Below are 22,264 nucleotides of genomic sequence, written 5' to 3'. Positions count from 1 at the left end.
AAGCAATTATAAAGGCAACCAAACAGCCATTTACTTGTTTTGGTTTACTTTTCAATTCTTGTCCTTCCTTCTTCTTCAAAATAAAGGACTGAAACTCTGCTATAGATGTACATAACCAATCCATCACATAACCAGCCCAGTTGTAAGTCTTTATGAAACGTACATCTTCCAAAGACTTTATGATGTTAAAATTAGGGGACTTATCACCAATTGGAGCCAAAAAATTAGAAACAGCAAACATAACAAAGAGTCTCTTAAATTCATAACCTTTACCCCTATATTTTTCAAACAATGATTGATAAGTAAGAAAATTAACATACGTCTTCTTCTTCTTACTTTGAGCTGGTCTTTCAGATTCCTTTTTCTTGCTTTCAATACCTTTTTCAGATTCATCACCAGTTTTCCTCTTCTTTTTTTTTGTTACTTTCAGATTCATTTTCTTTTTCCAAATCTTCTTCTCCATCCAAACCTAAAAATTTCCTCCACTCTGATTTCAAATAATCATCAGGATTAAAACCTTTTTTGTTTTTTGGAAATCTCTTTTACTATCTTTTACAGGTATATCATTAAAAGGAATGCCCAAAACCTCAGCAATATCAGAACTGTCAATATGAATGGCATGTTCTTTTTTTACCAACAATCAGATTTCTTGCCTTAGGATTATAATGAGTTACCATATAACCATACAACTGGTGACTGATATTATCCTTCAAGTTCATATTAAGCAACCCACCAAACCCAATATCTTTCACATCCTTTTTTGCTGATCACTTAAATCTTCCATGATTTGACAAAGATGATTAGGACCAGATTTATTACCAAGCTCTAAGTCTTCAATATCATCTTCACTAAGAATTCTGAAAGTTTGAAAAGTAAAAAATCACATTAAAATTGAGAGATTTTTAAAACATATATTTAAGATAAAAATCTTTAAGCAAATCACAAAGTACTGAGAACCAGTCTGAGTAAAATAAAAGACTAATAACTGACAAAATTAATTTAATATCTGACTAAAACGTGCTAAATGCTGACGTTTAAATTGTTATTCCTGAATAAAATTAACCAAAGCATGAGATTTATTTTCTTACCATTCTAATTCCTAACTAATAATATTTAATTCCTGATTATATTAATCTTATTTCTGTCTTGAACTTGCTAATTCCTGAAATTTAGAATGTTATGCTAGACCAGAATAGACAAAGAACTAAATTAAATTATCTAATATATGAAGAAAGCAAACTAATTCCTGATTATAATAATCTTATTTCTGGCTTCAAATTTTTAAATACAAAACTGTAACTATTGACATCATCAATTGAGTATTTTATTTTTTTATTACTGATAAACCTAGATCAATTCCTGATATAAATTTGCTACTATCTAACTATAACTTGATAATTTCTAACTTTTAGAAATATATGTCTGACTTGAATACACCAATTCCTTAAGCACACTATCTAATATCTGACTACACAATCCTAATTCCTGGCTAATAAAATATAATTCTTGAAAATAATAATCTTATTCCTGACTTAAAAATGCAAAAATCATAAACATTCACATCATAATATAGCATTATGACTAGTGAAACAACCATTTCCATAACAAAGGGCAAAACAACAAAAGATAATCCTGACAAATATAATCTATTACCAAAATATAATATAATAACCACATATGTGATTTTATTTCCCAAGAAAATATACAAGTATTCAATATGAAACAACAAATACAAAATGCTATGTCTTTTTGCGAAATAAATAGAATACAATTTCACACCTAACAGGTCGACTTCGTTTAGACCCAGGTTTAGGACCACACTTCTTCAATGGTGGTTCTGAATCGACCCTACAAAACGGAATAATAAATTATAAAAATGATTGTTAAAAAAAAATAACTGAAGTATAACCTAAAAAATAACTGAAGTATAATAAACCTTTCAGCCATTGCAACTGTATTCTCTTTTTTTTCGAGCTTGTTTACTTCATTTATGATAAACTTTTAAGGGAGAAGAATCTTTAATCGACGACATTTATTGAGTCGAAAATGAAGAATGTTAGGGTTTATAAAGAAGTAAAAATTAAGTCGATAGTAATGGAGTGAAATTAAAGCTAGAAAATGAAGTAGTTATGCGAATTAGTCGGAAACGTGAAATTAAGTCGATAGTAATGGAGTGTAACTGTTAAAAATGGAGTGGAAATGCAGAAAACGTGGGTGAGAAGAAGGAGGAAGGCGGAACGATGAAAAATAATAATAAAAAAAAGCGAAAATTCTACTATGGTCCACTTTATTTGGACCATCACTATACTGAATTATCATTGACCGATTATTTATTTATTTTTTCACCTTAGTCAAACCTTATTTTTAGTTATTTCCTTTTTTAATTCTTTTTTTTATTTTCCAAAATTTAATTACTGAATTTAGGAAAATCATTTTAATTACATTTTCAAAATTTAATTATTAAAATCAGATTTTAATAAAATAAAAAAACCGATTAAATTAAAAAAATCAAAATAAAAAAATTGTTCATAATGTTCTTCATAGTTCATCAACATTCTTCAAGTTTTTTCATTCATGGATGAGATTAAACACAAACACATGATCTATGACCATTAAATTCACTCGCGCATCGAAAGCGAATAGCAATATAGACTGTTTAAAAAAGAAAATGCGAAATTTTAAGATATCAAAAAGTTGTAGTCGTTGCGAATTTGGGCAGGGATTTAAATCCCTAAATAATAGGTTTGGATTGTACTAAATCAGTCAACGTTTGCAAAAACGGTGATTTTATGTAACCGAAATAACAATTTTTAAGTTTTACGATAATCGGGGTTTGTCATGAACATCTGAAAAAGAAATTGCATCATTATTTTTTCGAAACCTTGTTTGATCCAAAAAAAGGGAAATCGAAATCGAAATCTTGTTTATGTAAAATGTTTTACCCAAATAAAGGATAGGACATTACCTGTTATGAAAATTGTAATTATCAAAAACATATGACATCAAGTTCTTTTGGACATTACCATTCTGATTTATAATTCATTAATATCTTGTTATTTTCTTAATTCGGTAATCTACGTTCTTCAAGATAATCTAATAAGAAAACGTATGATTTTTCTTCGAAACGTTGTTTGATCCAAAAAAAAAAGGAGGCCGAATTACAAATCATATTTGTGTTTAAGGAATTTACCCACATATGGATTGGACATTACCTATTATATACATTTTAAATATTAAACGACTATGATCATACGTTACGTTAGAAATAACCAATTATTTTAAAATACTTTACGACCTTTGCAAAATATTTGTAGCTAAACATGTACAAAAATTAAAATGAATCTATTTTAATGATTATATATATAAAAAAATAAAATAATGGAATCAATATCTTTTAGGATATCTTTTAACATTAGAAATATTATTTAAAAAATATTTCAATCACCAATTATAATAAGGATAGTTTCCTAATTTCTTATCTCATTATTATTGTATAGAAGATTTTAAAATCAGTATAATTTTCAAATTTCAAAAGATTATATTCTAATATAATCTAAATATTAGAATATATATCTTACTGATTTTGTCGACATATCTTATGATTTTGTAAAATTATTGATTTTTATCACGCCTAGAATTATGGTAATATATATTTTTAATAATGCAATAAACATGGAATGTTTGATAAACAATCGTGTAAAATGAATTTAAAAACAGGATAAAATTTAGTAAATGGAATATTAATAAATCTTAGGATAATAGATGATTTATTTTCCCTCAAATTTTAGATTTTCCTGAGATTTTGTTATTGTGTTCTTCACGCAATTTGGTTAATAGAATATTAACAAAATCTTAGGATAAAAACTTAGTACTTTCCCTACAAAAAAGATAAAATTAGGACAATACCATAATTTAATTAAGGTTTATGATTTTAAATCTATCTTTTTTTTTAAGAAAACACTTTAAGTCTTTCTTTTCTAAAATAAGAACAGATTTTTCAGATTTTTTTGACATGTTTATCGTATAAAATCAAAATGTTGGTTTCCCTCAGCTCCACGTCAAAAAAATCATAAAGTTAGAATTTTTACAATATCCAAAATACATATGGTCATTCGTCAAACTCAATAAAATTTCTTTTTTAGGTAATAACCAAAGTACACATAAGTTAAAACCTGAACTATAAACAGATCACAAAACTCACACTTGTGTTCTACGTATCAAACAAGATTTATGAGAAGAATATTAAAAAAAAAAAAATTGCGTCTTCTTCCTCTAATCGATTTGCTCATTATATATCTTTGTATCCTACAATTGCGTCTTCTTCCTTTGATCAATTTGCTCATTATATAGGTTTGGACATTAATTTTTGTTTTTTGGTTTGTGTAATAATTTGAAATTTAAACCATCTTTCTATAAGGTAAAAAAATCACATATTTAAAGCAACCAATCAAAATTGAAATTTAGATTAACAATGGAATGTGTTAGATTTAAGATCTATTTGAAGAATAATATTGCCTATATGATGGTAGTTGATTACTTATTTTTAGGAAATATTGTTACTAAATGAAACATAAGTTATCCCATATAAATTGTCGTCCAAATCTTTTTCAAATATTCTATTATAATATCTAACGTACTATTTAGGAAATAAATCAATGATATACAATAGTGTTATTATCAATTAATTTTATGACACATAAATATAGACTATAAATTAAAACTGAAACTAAACTAATAAAAAAAAAAAACTACTCGTAGAGTCGTAGTACTAAACATTGGGTAAAAAACAAAATACAAAAAATTACATTTAACATGTAACGCTATTTTGACAAATAGGAACAAGGATATTTTCGATTATCATTAATAAAACTAGAATACGTATATATACAAAACAGAAGTATGATATGTCCTAATTATAAGGAATACAACTAGCAATAGTAGTATGTATTTAGCCTAAATATAAGGGGTTGAATATTGGCTTTCCTATTTATAAATACAAAAATATATTTACTATATGTTATCAATTTATCATTGTTTCTTTCCAAAAAAAAAAAAAAAAAAAGTTTGCCATGTAATTGCTCACCTCCACCTTTTTTTTCATTTGGTTATTATATGCGATTCGTCCAATATTAGGATATGACATTACTTATATATTTAGAATTGGTCTCAATCTCCTTAATTATTGTAAAATTATAATAATAATCGAAGACGGTTCATTATTTAAATTAATAACAAACTAGTATCCAAGTAATCCAACCATTGGGTCACACGATAGATAAGAAGATAATCATCTAATTTGACAATTAGGTTGCCATTAGAATAGCTCTAAAGGTGGTTTGATTGAGAGTTTAAATTTTGAGGAATATGCATACAGAAATCAAACCACAATAGTTGATATATAAGTGATCATTGATACTTAACTTGGTATATGTAAATTGTGACTTAGCTAGTGAATGAGGATTGAGGACCACGATCCTATTTGCTATTAATTAAGAAAAATATTAGGATATTAATGCATGCACAGTATGAACTAATTATTAGCAATGTCCAAAACAACGTATGGTCGTAGACCAAGTAAACAATAATATTGCATTTTATAGGTAATGTCCTATTAGCATTTGGGTTAATACCTTATATGCAAACAAAATCGAAAACTCTATCTTTTTTTTTCAGATCAAACAAGTATTCCAAAACAAAAATCGGTGTCTTCTCCAATTTGCTCACAAACCCAGATTTCTAAAAATTGTTTTTTTTTTTCGCATACATATAATGACCAATTTTTCATCCCTTGTTTGCGATTATCCAATTAACATTTATTGCTTTAGGATTAAAAACAATCCCAAATTCATACATGAATCCAAATTTTGAATGAACTCTTCACATATAATATGTAAATCGATGTATATTTTCAATTTTCATTGATGTGCGAGTGTATTTACGGGACAAAAAGATTACCATAATGGTGGTTAATCTCATCCATGGATAAACAAACTTGAAGGACAATGATGAATCATGAAGAACATTGATGAACAATTTTTTTATTTTGATTATTTTAATTTAATGTTATTTTTTTATTTTAAAAAACTGATTTTAATAAATAAATTTCGAAAATTATAAAATAATTTCTGAAATTCAATAATTATATTTTAGAAAATAAAAATTGAATTAAAAAAGGAAAATACTAAAAATAATGTTTGACCAAGGTTAAAAAAAATTAAAAATTCGACCAATGATAATTAAGTATAGTGATGGTCTAAATAAAGTGGACCATAGTAGAAACATCCAAAAAAAGAGCTATTTAAGGTTCGGGCCGCGCGCGGGCTAATCTTAATAAACGAGCCGGCCGCGGGCCAGTAAATAGAACAGACTCACACACAATATTTTTCGAATAAACATTCATTTATATGATATGCACATATTATATAAACATTAATTAATTTGTGATTGTTTGATGTTATATCACTATCATACGACAAATCCCACTGTATAAAACTAATATATTATGACCATTTACCAATTGGTTAGTAGGCGTGACGAACATGAGATTTTCATTTGATGGAATAGTTTCATTTAAATCATAATATAATTTGGAGACAGTATGAAATTTTTGTTCGATTTAGTTTGGACTACCAGACCAATTTCACTTTTGGATTTAAGTTGGTTATTTAATTTATGATTTAAGTAATTAATTATAAGCAATTTAGTTTTCTATAGTCTAATAGTTAGATAAGCTTTTTCTTTCTTCTCTTTCTTTTTTTTTTTTTTTTTTTTTTGGAAACTAGATATGCTTTCCTCATTTGCTATAATATAGAGAGAGAAAGAGTGGAATGTTAAGATACAAAAGAGGGAGAATGATAGAGAGAGAAAAAGAGGAGAAGAGCCGAAAAGGAAGCTCTAATCTATCATAATTAACAAAATATGGTCTAGTGGCATTGTTTTTTGTAATATTTTTGTAAATACGGAGTACAACAATATCTGTGGGGCCTACATTTAATAAAAAAAAATTGTTGACTTATTTATAAATGTCATGTAGATAAACTTGTATTTTCTCATAGGGGAGTGTGAGGAGAAAGAAAGAGAAGGGTGGTTGAGAGAGAAAGAGAATGGGAAGAGTAACAGAGTCAGAGGGGTGGTGTGAAGGATGCTTGTCTTAAATTTCGTCGGCAATTATTGTTTGATTTTAAAAACAGTCACTAATCTCTACTGTGTGTTAAAAGGCATCCATAAATGTGTGTAAGTACCACGTGTATCCATTCTTACACTGATATAGCACCACATCATCATTCAACAATCTTTAGGTTCATGCCACGTCGTCATTCAATGATCATAATTAAAAATGCATGCAAAGAAATTTGAACCTCAAACCACATTGAAAGGATCGCAAACCACATGTATTACCATTTTAGCTAGAATTAATTCATGCTCTATATAATAATCTTAATTTATATATAAATACATATATACATGCATTATAATGTAGAATAAATTATAATTATCATAGTTTCTAATTTATTATTTACCCACGTTAAAAAAATTAATACGAATAAGTCTTTTAAAGTAGAGTCTAATATAAAAATGAAATTATTCAAAGTATCACCCGGGGCGGCAAACCCTGGTCACACACTAGTTTCCTTTTAAAACTCGTTGGCAATTAGCGATTGATTTTTAAAATGTTTTTTTATTGGTCACTAATTTGCCAATTTATTAACTGATTTTATGCCCGTCGGAAAATTGGTCACTAAAACTGCATGTTTTTTTAATATGTATTTATTAGTACTCCACTACTCCTTAACTTAGAAATTGTTCTTGGTTTATTACTATATTTGTCACATTTTTCTTTGATATTTTAATTTCTTATTAGGTTAAACCTCGTACAATCTGTGTATGTCAAATAATTATGATGTCAATGTAATCATATAGAATAATGGCAATGTAATCATATAGAAAAATATAAAATATAACAAATCAATACACTGCATTAAACGTATGAAATATATATATATATATATATATATATATATATATATATATATATTTTGAAATAATAGAAACATGTGAGAGATAATATTTTAGTATGCAATAGTTATATATTGAACAAGTTGATTGATTAAAAAAAATTGTGAAAGTTGATCTTTTAGGAAATTTACTTTAGATTTTATACAAAGTAAAAGTTATAATAAAAACAAACTTTTTTTTAAAAAATTTTTTTTAAGAAAGTTATTTTGGAGGGAAAATATTTAATGATCTACCGCGTACTATGTACTATTGCTACTACCACCTACTACTAGTCTACTGCTACTACTATCACTACTACTAGGAATGGCAACGGATCAAATTCGGGTTGGATGTGGCTAAATTCAAATCCGATCCGTTTAGTAAATGGACCCTGAATTCGGATCAGAATCCGAGTCCGAATCCGATCCGACTCGTAATTTTCGGATCCGAATCCGGTCCGTCTATACGAACCTCCGAAATGATCCGAATTTTTATTTATTTATTTTTGTAATGTCATATACCTATAATTGCTTGTATTGTCATACCAATTAAAATATAAATATAACATATTTAATTATAAACTAAGTTATGTAACAAAATTTTGCTACAAAACAAGCAAATAATTGTCCAAAGTTATAGAGCATATGCTTATACTCTCGGATTCGGATTCGGACTCGGATCGGACTCCGTCGGACTTTGCGTAGGGTCAAAGTCCGATCTACCTCCTATTCGGATCTATTTTATCGAATTCGAACTAATTTTAAACGGATTCGAATCGGATTTTTTCCTTGGGATCGGATCGGATTCGAATCGAACTCGGATTAAATTGTCATCCCTAACTATCACTAGTACTACCCCCACTAGTAAAAAGGAACGATTAGAGTATATGTTTATAAAATAAAATCTAAAACCAATCCAAATCGATCTGGTGTTCAAAAATTAGTCTACATTCAATTCAATTTTACACTTGTGAACAACCCCAAGCTAGTTTCCATAGGACATGTCACATTGTCACATTAATGCTTCAGCATAGGGCGCATAGCAAATTACATCTCATATACACTTCTTTTGTTCTAAATTAGATGGCATTTTTTTTTTGACACTATTCATAAAATGTTACTTTGACTATCTTTTGTGATTTTAATATAAGAAATAATTACATAGTCATGTGAGGTCTCCTCTTAATATCTATTTTCAAAATAGCAAGTTTTTATAATTTTTACTTATAATGAGAGATATTTATAATTAATTTAAGCATTAATAAACGTGATAAAAGAAGCGTGTCAATTAAATTGAATAGAGGAAGTATGAAGCAACCTTCGAATATATGCAGTGGCAGACCCACGTGAGGACAAGGGGGGACCATTGTCCCCCACTTTCAAAAAAAATCAGAGAAATTAGAAAAAAAAGAAAAAAAAAAAGAAAAAGAAATCAGCAGCACGTGGGTAAGAAGAGAAGGAAAGAGAAAAAAATTCAGAAAAAAGGGAGGAAAGAGAAAAAAAGGGAGGAAAGAGAAATTCAGAAAAAATTTCAGAAAATTAAGGGAGGAAAGAGAAAAGCTTTGAAATTCAAAAACCTAAGAGAAATTGAAGATCCCCACCACCGACCACCGCAAGAGCACGGCACCACCGAGTCACCGACCGCCGGATTTCTCGCCGCAACACCGCCACAGCGCCACTACAGTCAAGGCGTCAACACCTGAAGAAATTTCTGAAATTCTGCAAATTAAATCACAAACGAATTCTACTTAGTCCTAGTTTATCTCCATCAAAATTTTTGTACTTCAAAATTCAATGGAGTAACAAGCTGAGGATAACGAAAACCCCACTCAAAACCCTCTGTTTCCGGTATGTTTGCTAAACCCTAGGTTTTGGATTATTATATGTACGCATAATTACCTTTATTTTACAATTCTTGTTGATTTTTTTGTTGGAAATATCAAATTTAGCTAAGTTATTGTGTGTTGATTTTAATTTTTTCATGTTGATTATATATTTTCTCATTACTTTGGATGCTTTTAAATGATAAATTTGTTACATTTTGATTGGATTTGATAGTGATTCCGTATAGTGTGAATAAGATTTTATAAATCCAATTATTACCAATTGCAAGATTGATTTGAAGGCAATTGACAAAATAAACTTTTTTTGTGTTTAATCTTTTGTTGTTGTTGTTGTTGTTGTTGAAATCTTATACTTAGCTGGTTTTATTGCTTAAGGAAAAAGTCGTACAAACTAATTTGTGGAGAGAGGAAATGATTTGAGGTGAATGAAACTCCTCTATATGTCAGGTTGTTCTTTTTTTTTTTTTTTTTGATTTTTTTCTAATCTTTTTATCTTAGATTATAAAAAATTATAGAATTAGTTTATGAGTAATTATGTTTATGAAATCATGTTTTTGAATTAATTTTGATTTAGTTTATTTCTTATTAGTATTGTTTACCCGTTTTTTTAAAAAAGAAACAGGTTGATGTTAGTTGAATTAACGAAATTGTCCCTCTATTGTCAAATTTCTAGGTCCGCCACTGAATATATGTGTGCCTAAGTGATGTATGTTGTTATTGAATTATGGTGCATGTCAGTATCATTACGCGTTCTTTCTTCTACTTATTAGCTAGTTGTGCATATGAGGATGACCGGCTTGGATTGAGTCTTGAGGATTCAGGTGCCACAACATAATGCACTTACAACTTTAACATTTCTCAAATTAAGTAAGTTTTTAAATTTAAGGTTATACAGTGTAATATTTTTGGCATGTACATTAATGAAGATTAAGGGTCAAAATTTTGTTACTTGGATTCAAAGAGGCAATTTAGTAAACTTAATTAGATAGGCCAGGCCAGGTATGTTTTTGGGTCCATTTATCAACTACATACTCTGATATTTTGACAAAGCGATAGACCGATGCAATAATTATCCAATTTAATATGGTTGTATGATTGTGACAGTTTTATTCATGATTGACAGAAAAGTTGCTGTTAGAAATTTGATTTAATATGATGAGTAATGATCCTTTGCCGCTTTGCCGATCGGCATTCGGCAGTGCTAGCTATAATGCTGTTGCTATGGTCTTGCTTTTATTTTGTAGGAATGGAACGAAATTGGAATACGGCTAAGGGTCACTTCTGATTTACTGAATTGAAATGAACAAAATTGTTTATTAGAAAAGAAAATTAGGAAATGAAGTGAGCTGAAATGAATTATTTATGAGAGAAGAAAATTAGAAACTGAACTGAACTGAAATAATCTGAAAATAAGCTGGAAAAAAAAATAGATTCTAAGTTTCTATATTTATTTTTGTAAGAAAAGAGAAGGCGTTATGTTGTACAAGATAATCATTCAAATCATACTTACTCCCTCCATTTTTTTTAAATGCATCAATTTAGCTTTTACACTATTTACATGTCATGTTTGACTTAATTTTTTTGCTACTATAAAAATTAATAATCTGTAAATGGTTTATATATATATATATATATATATATATATATATATATATATATATATATATATATATATATATATATATATATATATATATATATAAGGGAAGACTTTCGTGAGAATTTTTCTTATATGAGAACACTTTTTATGTTCTAAATTTTTACTCGTATGTTCAAAATTTTAAATCTAATGTTCTAAACTTTTCCCCAGGTGTTCTAAATTAAATCAGATGTTCTAAATTAGTACTTACATGTTCTAAACCATAAATTAGTTAAGTTAGATGTTATAAATTTCGAATGACTTATTCCGAAATTTTAACTTATTTGTTCTAAATTTTAAAACGTGCGTGTGTTCTAAGATTTTTAGTTATATGTTCTAAATTCGAAAGCATATGTTCCAATTTTTACTCACATATTCTATATTTTTACTTATATGTTCAATATTTTTACTCCCATTTTCTATATTTTATACCAAGTGTTCTAAATTTTTTATTCACACGTTCTAAATGTTAAATCAGATTTTCTAAATTGTAATCATATGTTCTAAATTTCATAAAGCAAATTTTTTAAATTTTTACTCTCATGTTCTAATTCTTGAATAAGATGTTCTAAATTATTGCTCACATACAAGTTCAAAATTATCAGTCATATGTTCTAAATTATTAGTCATATGTTCTAAATTTAAATTTGAGTCGCATGTTCTAAATTTTTACTCGTATGTTCTAAATTTTTACTCACGTGTTCCAAATTATAGATCAGTTCTTATATAAGTATGAATTCTCACATATGAACCTATTCTCACCAGATCTCTCTCTCTTTCTCTCTCTCATATATATATATATATATATATATATATATATATATATATATATATATATATATATATATATATATGTGCGTAAATCCTTAATTTACTCTTTAGTTTGATAGTCAAAGATATTCTTAACTCTTAGATAATGTATCTAGTTATATTTTATTGCTTACTCATGTACTATATAACGCACTTATACTCATGAATATAATCAAACTTTTCAAACATTCTTTTTCTCATAATTCTCTTAGACACACTACTGGGCTATATAATCTCTCAAAATCTTTATGAATGTGACACACAAATCTTACACTGACGTATTTTTAATGCCTAAGTTTCTAATTGAAACGACATATTCTCCTAAATCAAACGGCTATGAAAAATAAACTAATTGTAGTAAAGAACAACACTCGTTCCTTGGATTAGAAGAAAATTTTGTATAAAGATTCAAATGGAGTGACCTAACCATGCACGATTTATTTTAACCTAGCTTGTATTTTTTTTGTTTATTTTGATGCCTTAATCGCCCCTAGTTAGCACCCCAAAAAAATTATGTAATATTTTGAACTAGTCTATTTATAGGCCTAATAGTTTGGTAACTAAGTGACTTTCTTTTGTATTGTATTGGTGTTTGCGCCTTTAAATCAATTTTCACATGGACTTCGGACTTCTGTAGCAAAATAATAAGAAAAGATGTAAGTAATTGATTTTCAGTTGCTTATCAAAAAAAAAAAAAAAAAAAAAAAAAAAAAGGAGATTTTCAGTTGGCTTAAAAACAAACGTAATAACTAAAACCAGATGTTTATTATTAGAGTTTGGTTTATTATATTTGTTAATATTGTAATTATGTTAAGTTTATCTTGTTAGGAGTTTTAGGCAAGTTATGTATTGTGTATATATATGTGAGTATTATCAATACAAGCACTACTAGAAAAAAAATGCTATTTGTAACGCCTTATTTGTAACCAACAATTTTTTATTAGTTACAAATACTATATTTGTAACCAACATAATTAGGTATGTCTGTTACAAATAGGATGATATTTGTAACGGACAACATAATGTTGGTTACAAATACACCCATTTTGTAACGGACAAGAGAATGTTGGTTACAAATACATCCATTTGTAATGAACAACTTATAGTAGGTTACAAATAGGAAAAATAACCGCCTAAAGCCCATTGCCCCTAACCCTAACAACCATACAGCCGCCCCTTTGTTTCTTTCTCATCTCTATTCTCTCTTCTTTCTTCTCTCTATCCTCCTGATCTCCTCCTCCTTCATCCTGATCTCCTCTTCTTTCATTCTTTTCTCCTCTCAAATCTCTCGGTCCTCCTCCCTTCTTTCTTTCTCGTCTTTCCCTCTCCTCTTTCCCTTAATAGCTTCATTATTATCTCCTCATTAGCACACCTCGATCACACATGAGCCGTAAAAAATCGAGCTTCACCATTAGCCCAAGAACACCGTCAACCGTGCACTCGAAGCTTATTAAACACCGACCACCACTACAACAAAATAAAGCAAAGGTAACAATGGAAAACCATTGCCTAATATAAAAAAAAGTGTTACCTTGTAGCTAAGGCAACACATATGAGGCGTAATTTATGCCCCCGTTGTCTATTCATAAGGCAACACATTTTTATTCAAAGGCAACAATTTTGAAAGCCAAGGTAAAATGATACATAAGGCAACACTTTTACAAAGACAACAAATGGAAAATGTTGTCATCTAAGGAGATAATTAAAATATGTTTCTAAATGTTGTCACTCCCAAACATTTAGTAGTTGGTAGGGCTCGAACTTGTGACCTCAAAGTCACAAGTTGAGTTTCCCACCATATATATATGCGTGTGTGTATATATATATATATATATATATATATATATATATATACACACACACACACACATATATAAATGTTGCTATAGATGGCAACATAGATATTAATGTTACATTTTCAAACAATAGTTTTGTTATTGTTATCTTTTCATGCAACAATTATTATATTTGTTGTCTTAGACAAGAAAAATGTAACACTTTAAGCAATTGTTGCCTTATATAGTCTAGAGTAACACTTTTTTTTTCCATTACTTTAGTTCAAGGTAACAAATAAATATTGTTGCGTTAGATTATTAAGAGTAACATTTCTGTAAGTGTTGCAATCTTAATTGTTGCCTATTCTCATTTTTTTTGTAGTGCACATTGCTCCACCATACACTGTCAACCACCCACAAATTAAACACCGAGAAGAATGTTGAGCACCCACATAATAATTGTCCGGGGACGAGCATTAAGATGTCAAGGTTTTTCATTTTAAATTCGATTTTTATTAAGGTTATAGTATAGATCTAGTTATTTTTGTTTTTATTTTTAATTCAAGTCTTCGATTATAATTAATTTGTTGATATAATTGTAATTTTATTACATTGTTTGAGATAATTGTAATTTTTTTTAGACGTTTTTATATGTGTAAGTTTAATTTATAGTTTTTTTGATGTTATTTTTGTTATAACTTAGCTTAGATTTGATTTTTTTTTTCATTTTGACTGAAGCTTAGATGTGATTTTACTTGTGTTATTTTTAAGATAGTTGTTTGTGCTAATTTTTATTAATTTCTAGACGATTTTCTATGGGCGATGAGGTGGTTTTTCGTACATTCGCTGCTATAGGTGGTGGTGTAGATGAGGGTCACGGGGTTGGGGATTGGTGGGTAGTGGGGGTGGGTTTTTTTGGTCATGGATGGGTAAGGGGCCTAACGGGTCGTGGTGGTAGTGAATATGGTTTGCGGTGTGGGAGAGTGGGTTGTGAGGGTAGGTTTGGGTCATGGGCAAAGCCACAAGGTATTGTGCACCTTGCGTTCAGATTCAATGATATATCTAAACCTAGCATTTTTTGCTAGGTTATTTCTTTTTAATATAAAAAATGAGCATTTGTAATTGATATGCCAGTTACGAATAGACACCTATTTGTAACTGACAATTCAATTGTCGGTTATAAATATTTACCTATTTGTAACGAACATATTAAATGTCCGTTACAAATACATAACTATTTGTAACTAACAATTGAAATGTTAGTTACGAATAGGTACCTATTTGTAACGGACAATGTCCGTTACAAATGACATGACTATTTGTAACCCCATCACTTGTAACGGCCAATGTTAGTTACGAATAGCGTTTTTTGTACTAGTGAAGGGTCAAGCCGTTTTTTCCACATTATTCTTGAGTTTAACATGGTATCAGGCCTCTCTAATTTCTAGAGATTTTTCATCGATCTTGGTTAGTTTTTTTTTTTTTTAATTCTGCAAATTTAATTGTTAGAGAAATTTGGCTTTAAATTTTTCTAAAAAAATTTTCCTTCAAATTCTGTTTTATTTGCTCGAAATTAGGGCTCACAAACCCTAATTTGATTTTGGTTTGGTGCGCATCATTGGTGTGTTCTGTTTTGTGCGCTCTGTTTTTTTTAGTGTTCTGTTTTCTTTTGTTCTGGTTTGCGTGTGTTGTTGTGTGGTGTTGTGTGTTTGCAGCATTGTGTGGCGTGGTTTTGGTGCAGTGTGGTGCTGAGGAGTGCTGCGCTGTGTGTGTTGGTGGGTGTTATTGCTCACTAATTGGTTGCTCGGTTTGTTGGGTGCTACGTGAGTGTGGTGCTCATAGTTAATTGCGTGGTGCTGCTTGTTGCGGTGCTGCGGGTGTGGTTTGGTTCCTGCTGCAGTGTGTGTTGTTGTGTTGAGCAACGTGTGTTCAGGTTTGGCTGTCTCTTTGTTGCTGCTCTTGTGTGTTGATTGTGGTGCTTCCAAGTAGTGTGGTGCTGCCAGGTGTGTTGTGATTGGTTTTGTGTATTTCGCCGCTACTTACTGTTGTTGTAGTGGTGTGGTTTGGTTTCGTGGTTACTATTACGCTTTGTGGTGCTTCGTTGAGGTTTTTCTTCACTTTACATATTTGAAGTCGGTTTGGTTTTGTCTTCGAGTATCATATTGTTTTGTGGTTCAGTAGCTCGTGGTTTGGTTTGTTGTTTGAGCTAGTTTGGTGGTTTCCTTTTCTTTTGGTGCTCGGTTTGGTGTATTTTTTTTGTTGGATTGGCCTAGTGTTTTCTTTCAATGGGGGCTCAATCTAACCGTATATTTGAGCGTCTTACGGATGCAGATCGTAGGAGTGTTCCTACTATCACTGATGAGCAATGGAAAGAACTTTTATCTTTAGTTTAGTGCTCGAGTTCTTCGTCTATTCGCACCTATAATTCTGTCGATTGGCTCATTGATAGTGGAGCTTCAAATCACATGTCTGGTAATATTGATTTATTTACAGATTTATCTGATATTTCGTCTCCTGTTGGTTTGCCTAATGGGAAGAGCACTACTGCTACAAAAGAAGGGAGAGTTATTCTGTTTGATAATTTAACTCTTCATAATGTTCTTTATGTTCATGCTCTTAAATGCAACTTGTTGTCTGTGTCTCAGTTGTTAGAAAAACAATATTATTCTGTTATGTTCACTGACAAGCTATGCATTATTCAGGACCGCAATTTGAGGAACCTGATTGGAGCGGGGGAGTAGTGTGATGGGGTCTATATTTTTCGTCCGGTTCGTGCTCGTTTTTCTCAGGAAAACAAAGTGATGATTTCAGATGCGAGTTTGTTATGGCACAGACGTCTTGGTCATCCATCAATGCAAGTGGTTAGTTCCCTTCCGGGAGTTTCTCGTATTACTTATGATCATAGTAGTTCTTCTGGTTGTTCGTTTGATTGTGATATTTGTTTTATGGGGAAGCAACCCCGCAACTCTTTTCCATTGAGTACGAATAGAGCATCTGGTATATTTGATTTGATTCATTGTAATATTTGGGGTCCGAATAAGATTTTTTCTAGTAGTGGTGCTCGGTATTGTTTAACCATTATTGATGATTTTTCTCGTGCTACTGGGTATTTTTGATGGTTGGAAAATACGAAGCTTCACAGATAATTCGTGAATTTTGTGCTTTGGCCAAAACGCAATTTGGTCGTAAGGTAAAAGTTGTTCGTAGTGATAATGGTCAAGAGTTCCTCAGTTTTGGGTCTTTCTTTGCAAAGAAGAGCATCTTGCATCAAACTTCATGTGTTGACACCGCTCAGCAGAATGGTAGAGTTGAACATAAACATCGTCACATTCTCAATGTGGCTCGTTCTCTTCGTTTTCAGGCAAAATTGCCCAAGTATTTTTAGGGTGAATGTGTTATGAATGTTGTCCATTTGATTAATAGGACTCCGACTTCGGTTCTTCGTGGGAAAACCCCTCATGAGTGTTTGTTTGGTCAAGTGTCGTCTTATGATGGCAATCAGATTTTTGGTTGTCTTGCTTATGCTGGTAACCGTCCTCGTGTTAAGGACAAGTTTGATCCTCGGAGTCGCAAATGCATTTTTGTTGGGTATCCACATGGTAAAAAGGGGTGGCGTCTTTATGATTTGGATACTAACGAATTTTTCGTTAGTCGTGATGTTCAATTTTATGAAGATAAGTTTCCGTCTCTTGAATCTCTTCCCGATGACCGAAGATTACAATGGGAGAAATATTTTTTGAACCCACCGTTGTGGGATGATGATACGGAGCTACTTGGGGGTCCTTTAGGTGTTCAAGGGGGAGGTAACGCGGTCGAAACAAACCACCCCGTAACCAAGTCGCGGGAGCAGCTGCCAGATGCAACATGGCTGCGGAGCAGTCTGCTTTTCATCCCTGCCCCCCTGCTGGAATTCCAGCAGGCCACCCAGCACCCGCTGGCCAGACGGTCGCTCAGCAGCAGCAAGGCATTGGCCAGCCCGCTGGAATTCCAGCACCCGCTGGCCAGCACAGCAGCGTGGCAGCAGGTCAGCAGAGCTGCAGCACCCAAACAGCCAGTGATGGGCAATCAATACCCTAGCCTGGCGTGGCTGGGCAGCCCACGCCGGACACCGGAGCCGGTCAGACCCCACCCCAGTCAGTGGTGGTCCGACAGCCGGTGGTGGTCGATGATGTAAATTCGCCGGTTGTTGATGATTTTTCTAATGCCGAGCGTCCTTCGCATATTATTGAGCAAGAATTAAACGACAAAAGTCATTTTATAAATCTGGAATTTTAGAGGGGGAGTTCGTCGGGTAATTTGGGTCGTGGTCATCGTGAAAAACGTCCTCCTACGTGGCATCGGAATTATGTCACTCATACAATCATCACTGAAAATATAGACCTTTCTACATCAACTGTCGTCCCTCCTCATTCGCATTCCTCAGGTAAACCTTTCCCTATGGCTTGTCATGTTGAATATAATCGTTTTTCTAACAGACACAGGTGTTTTTTTGCGCGACGATCACTAAGGGAAAGGAACCGTCTTCATTCAAAGAGGCGGTTTAAGACGTCGGTTGGCGTAAGGCTATGCAAGATGAGATTGATGCTCTAGAACGCAATGGCACATGGACCGCTGTGGATCTTCCTCCAGGCAAGAGGGCTATTGGCGTGGTTAGGTGTATAAAATCAAGTACACCGACAAATCCAAGGTGGAACGTCTCAAGGCTCGTTTGGTTGTTTATGGCAACCGTTAGGTTGAAGGTGTTGATTATATGAGACATTCGCTCCAGTTGCAAAGTTGACTATGGTACGTATCCTGTTAACTGTTGTTGTGTCTTTGAATTGGGAATTACATCAAATGGATGTTCATAATGCATTTCTTCATGGTGATTTGGATGAAGAAGTATATATGCAGTTTCCTCCAGGGTACGGTACTCCGACACCTGGTAAAGATTGCAGGTTGGAGAAATCTTTATATGGCTTGAAACAAGCCCCGAGACAGTGGTTTTCTAAACTGTCAAGTGCTCTGCGAGGTTTTGGGTTTAAAAACTCATATGCTGATTACTTTCTATTTAGCTATGTACAAGGCAATGTCTCTTTGCATGTTCTTGTATATGTTGATAACTTGATAATTGCAGGCTCTTCTCATGATGCTATTTTTCGTTTTAAAGCCTATTTGAACAAATGCTTCTATATGAAGGATTTAGGTTTGCTTAAGTATTTCTTAGGCATTGAGGTTGCTCGGAGTCCCTAGGGCATCTTTCTTTCTCAACGAAAGTATGCTCTAGATATTTTGACTGAGGCAGGAATGTTGGGTTGTAAACCCATTGATACTCCGATGGAGCAAAATCATCGTCTTGCACATGCTTCCAGTGAGCCGTTCGCTCATCCGGAACAGTATCGTCGTTTGGTTGGTCGTTTGGTTTACTTGTCGGTCACTCGACCGGAGTTGAGTTATTCAATGCATGTTTTGGCACAATTTTTGAGTGTTCCACAGGTTTTTCATTGGGATGTGTCTATTCGTGTCTTGCGCTATCTTAAGGGTAGTCTGGGACAAGGTATTTTGTTGCGACCTACGACAGATTTATACTTGATGGCGTTTTGTGATAGTGATTGGGCGGCGTGCCCGTTGAGTCGGCGTTCCTTGTTAGGTTATTTTGTTTTCTTAGGTCGTTCCCCCGTTTCTTGGAAGACTAAGAAACAGCCTACTGTAGCCACATCCTCTTCTGAAGCCGAATACAGATCTATGTCCCTCACTTCTCGTGAGTTGAAATGGTTGAAGATGTTGTTGTTTGTTCTTGGTGTTAAGCATTCAAAGCCTATGCAGTTGTTTTGTGATAATCAGTCGGCTTTGCATATAGCCAAGAATCCGGCCGGTGTTTCATGAACGTACAAAGCATTTTGAGGTAGACTGTCATTTTGTTCGTTATGAGTTGATAAATGGTAATATTTCTACCTCATATGTTCTGACAGGTCATCAGTTGGCAGATATTCTCACCACGGCTCTTGGTCGTCAGCAGTTTGGTTTTCTCTTACGCAAGTTGGGCATTCGTGATTTACATGCTCCAACTTGAGGGGGAGTATTAGAGTTTGGTTTATTATATTTGTTAATATTGTATTTATGTTAAGTTTATCTTGTTAGGAGTATTAGGCAAGTTATGTATTGTGTATATATATGTGAGTATTATCAATACAAGGGTCAAGCCGTTTTCTCCACAATATTCTTGAGTTTAACATTTATTGTATAGTGCGTGCAATAATTTGATAACTGGCTATTGGTAAAACTTAAATCTTAGTAATATCTAATATATATATATATACTAAAACTTAAATGAAACATTTATTGGTAACTATATCAATAGTTCAACAACACTAACTTAGGTTGTCAAACAAGTCACTCCTCATTTTAAAGCATTTCATACAACAAATAGAATACATCCTTAGGGTTTACAACCCTTTTGAAAGGATAAATAAATTAGGTGTTAATTATAGATGTAATAATGTAGTTTGGACAATTATATTAATTAACCAAACATTCATGATTCATCATCCTCTTGTCAATGTGAAATTAGGCTAAAAGTTCACACAAACTAATACTCCATACTAAACCTGGGCACGGGCCGGGTTGGCCCGCGTGCCGCCCGGCACGGCCCGAATTCAAGCACGGCACGACACGAAGTTCAACTCCCGTGCCACGGGCCGTGCCACGGACAGGGTTGAGAATTCCCAGGCACGGCCCGGCACGAGCACGGGCATGGCCCGCAGGCACGGCCCGCGGGCCAACGGTAATGTTACCGTTTATTCTAGCTCCATAATAAGCCAAAAAACGGCTAAAAAACGGCTAGTTTTTTTGCCAATTTGCTCCCCAAAAATTCTATAAATACTCACCTCCATTTCATTCCCAAATCACAAAATCACAATCTCTTCTTCTTATCTCTTATATTCTCTAAATCTCTAATAATCCTTATTTTCTTAAATTCTCTAATTATTCTCTTAAATTCTCTAATTATTTTCCTAATATCGGAAAAAATTAAAAAGTTCGTAATCGTAATTAGTGGAGCGTTGAAGCACGGTTGTAAGATCTAAACTAATCTTAAATTTATTATTGTTTTATTGTTATTATTAGAATAATCTTGTTTAATTATTATTGTTGTTAATTGTTATTGTTGTTGTTATAATTGTTGTTATTAATTATTATTATTGTTACAATTGTTGTTATTATTTATTTTTGTTGCTATTGTTATTGTTATAGTTGTTGTTATTAATTAATATTATTGATATTTTTATTGTTAAAATTGTTGTTATTAATTATTATTATTATAGTTAACCACTTTTTATTAAAAAATTAATTGTTAATTATGGCATCAAACAACCCATCATCTAGGTCTAGGGGGAAAGGCCGACTTATCCGTAGTAGTAGTTCTAGGGAACCACCAAATACAACGAGCCCCCAAATTACGAGTCAAACCAATGACCCCATTTACTTCCCCCCGGGCTATGAGCCATATAATACGTCGGGATTTCCAGCACCACCACTAAACCAATTTCCACTACCACTATACCAATTTCCACCTAATTATATCGGTGATCAACAAAACTATTGTTCTAGCCAAGGTAGCCAAGAAAGTACCCGAATTCCCTCCGGTTCTACCCCTTCTACTGCCACTCCCACTAGTCTCACTACTAACCATCACACACATCATGAATGGTTAACCGAAACTGAGATGCTACTTTTGAAAAACCGAAGGAGTGAGGTATGGCGTTATTTTGTCCTAAGTAAAGATGGTGAACAATGGGCAAAATGTAAAACATGTAATAGTGTATTCACGGCAGTTACCAAAAACGGGACGGGACACTTATCTAGACACATGAAAGCTTGTGCAAAACCAGCTAGTGATCCAACCCAGCCCAAAATTTCCCAATTCCATCCATACGGCTTTACATACAACTATGAGAGGGATAGGGATGAACTAGGAAAAATGATAGTACACGCCGAACAACCTTTTCTTTTCTCGGAAAGTGACGCATTCAACACCTACATTAACAAAGCACTACAACCCCAACATAAAAGAATCTCTAGGAAAACCGTTCGTTCCGCCGCAATGAAAAATTTCCTAGAGTACAAAGTCCGGTTACAAGCCGAATTGAGTAACCTTAACTGTAGAGTATCTTTAACAGCCGATTCTTGGGATAGTGGTTATAAATATCACTATTTATGTGTGAC

The 22,264-nt window shown here is 32.2% G+C and overlaps 1 protein-coding gene and 1 long non-coding RNA gene across 4 annotated transcripts; both read left to right on the top strand.

Moving 5' to 3' along the window:
- The first annotated feature begins 9,476 nt into the window (after positions 1–9,476).
- On the top strand, positions 9,477–14,736 carry LOC110702541. 3 transcript variants are annotated; one of them, XR_002507492.1, is made up of 4 exons: positions 9,477–9,842; positions 10,214–10,285; positions 10,512–10,705; positions 14,445–14,736. It is a non-coding gene; the product is annotated as an uncharacterized LOC110702541 (long non-coding RNA). The 3 variants fall into 3 exon arrangements; XR_002507490.1 differs by lacking the exon at positions 10,214–10,285; XR_002507491.1 differs by having other exon boundaries at positions 10,214–10,705.
- Positions 14,737–19,378: 4,642 nt separating this feature from the next.
- LOC110702303 (uncharacterized mitochondrial protein AtMg00810-like) lies at positions 19,379–20,114 on the top strand. The gene is made up of 2 exons (XM_021880005.1): positions 19,379–19,916; positions 20,014–20,114. Exons 1-2 carry the CDS (start codon positions 19,379–19,381, stop codon positions 20,112–20,114), a joined length of 639 nt encoding a protein of 212 aa, XP_021735697.1.
- Positions 20,115–22,264: the final 2,150 nt, after the last annotated feature.

The sequence above is a fragment of the Chenopodium quinoa genome, unplaced genomic scaffold (genome assembly GCF_001683475.1).
Source record: "Chenopodium quinoa cultivar QQ74 unplaced genomic scaffold, ASM168347v1, whole genome shotgun sequence".
NCBI lineage: Eukaryota > Viridiplantae > Streptophyta > Magnoliopsida > Caryophyllales > Amaranthaceae > Chenopodium > Chenopodium quinoa.
The sequence above is the reverse complement of the archived record's forward strand: the minus strand, read 5'-3'. Positions and strand labels throughout refer to the sequence as shown.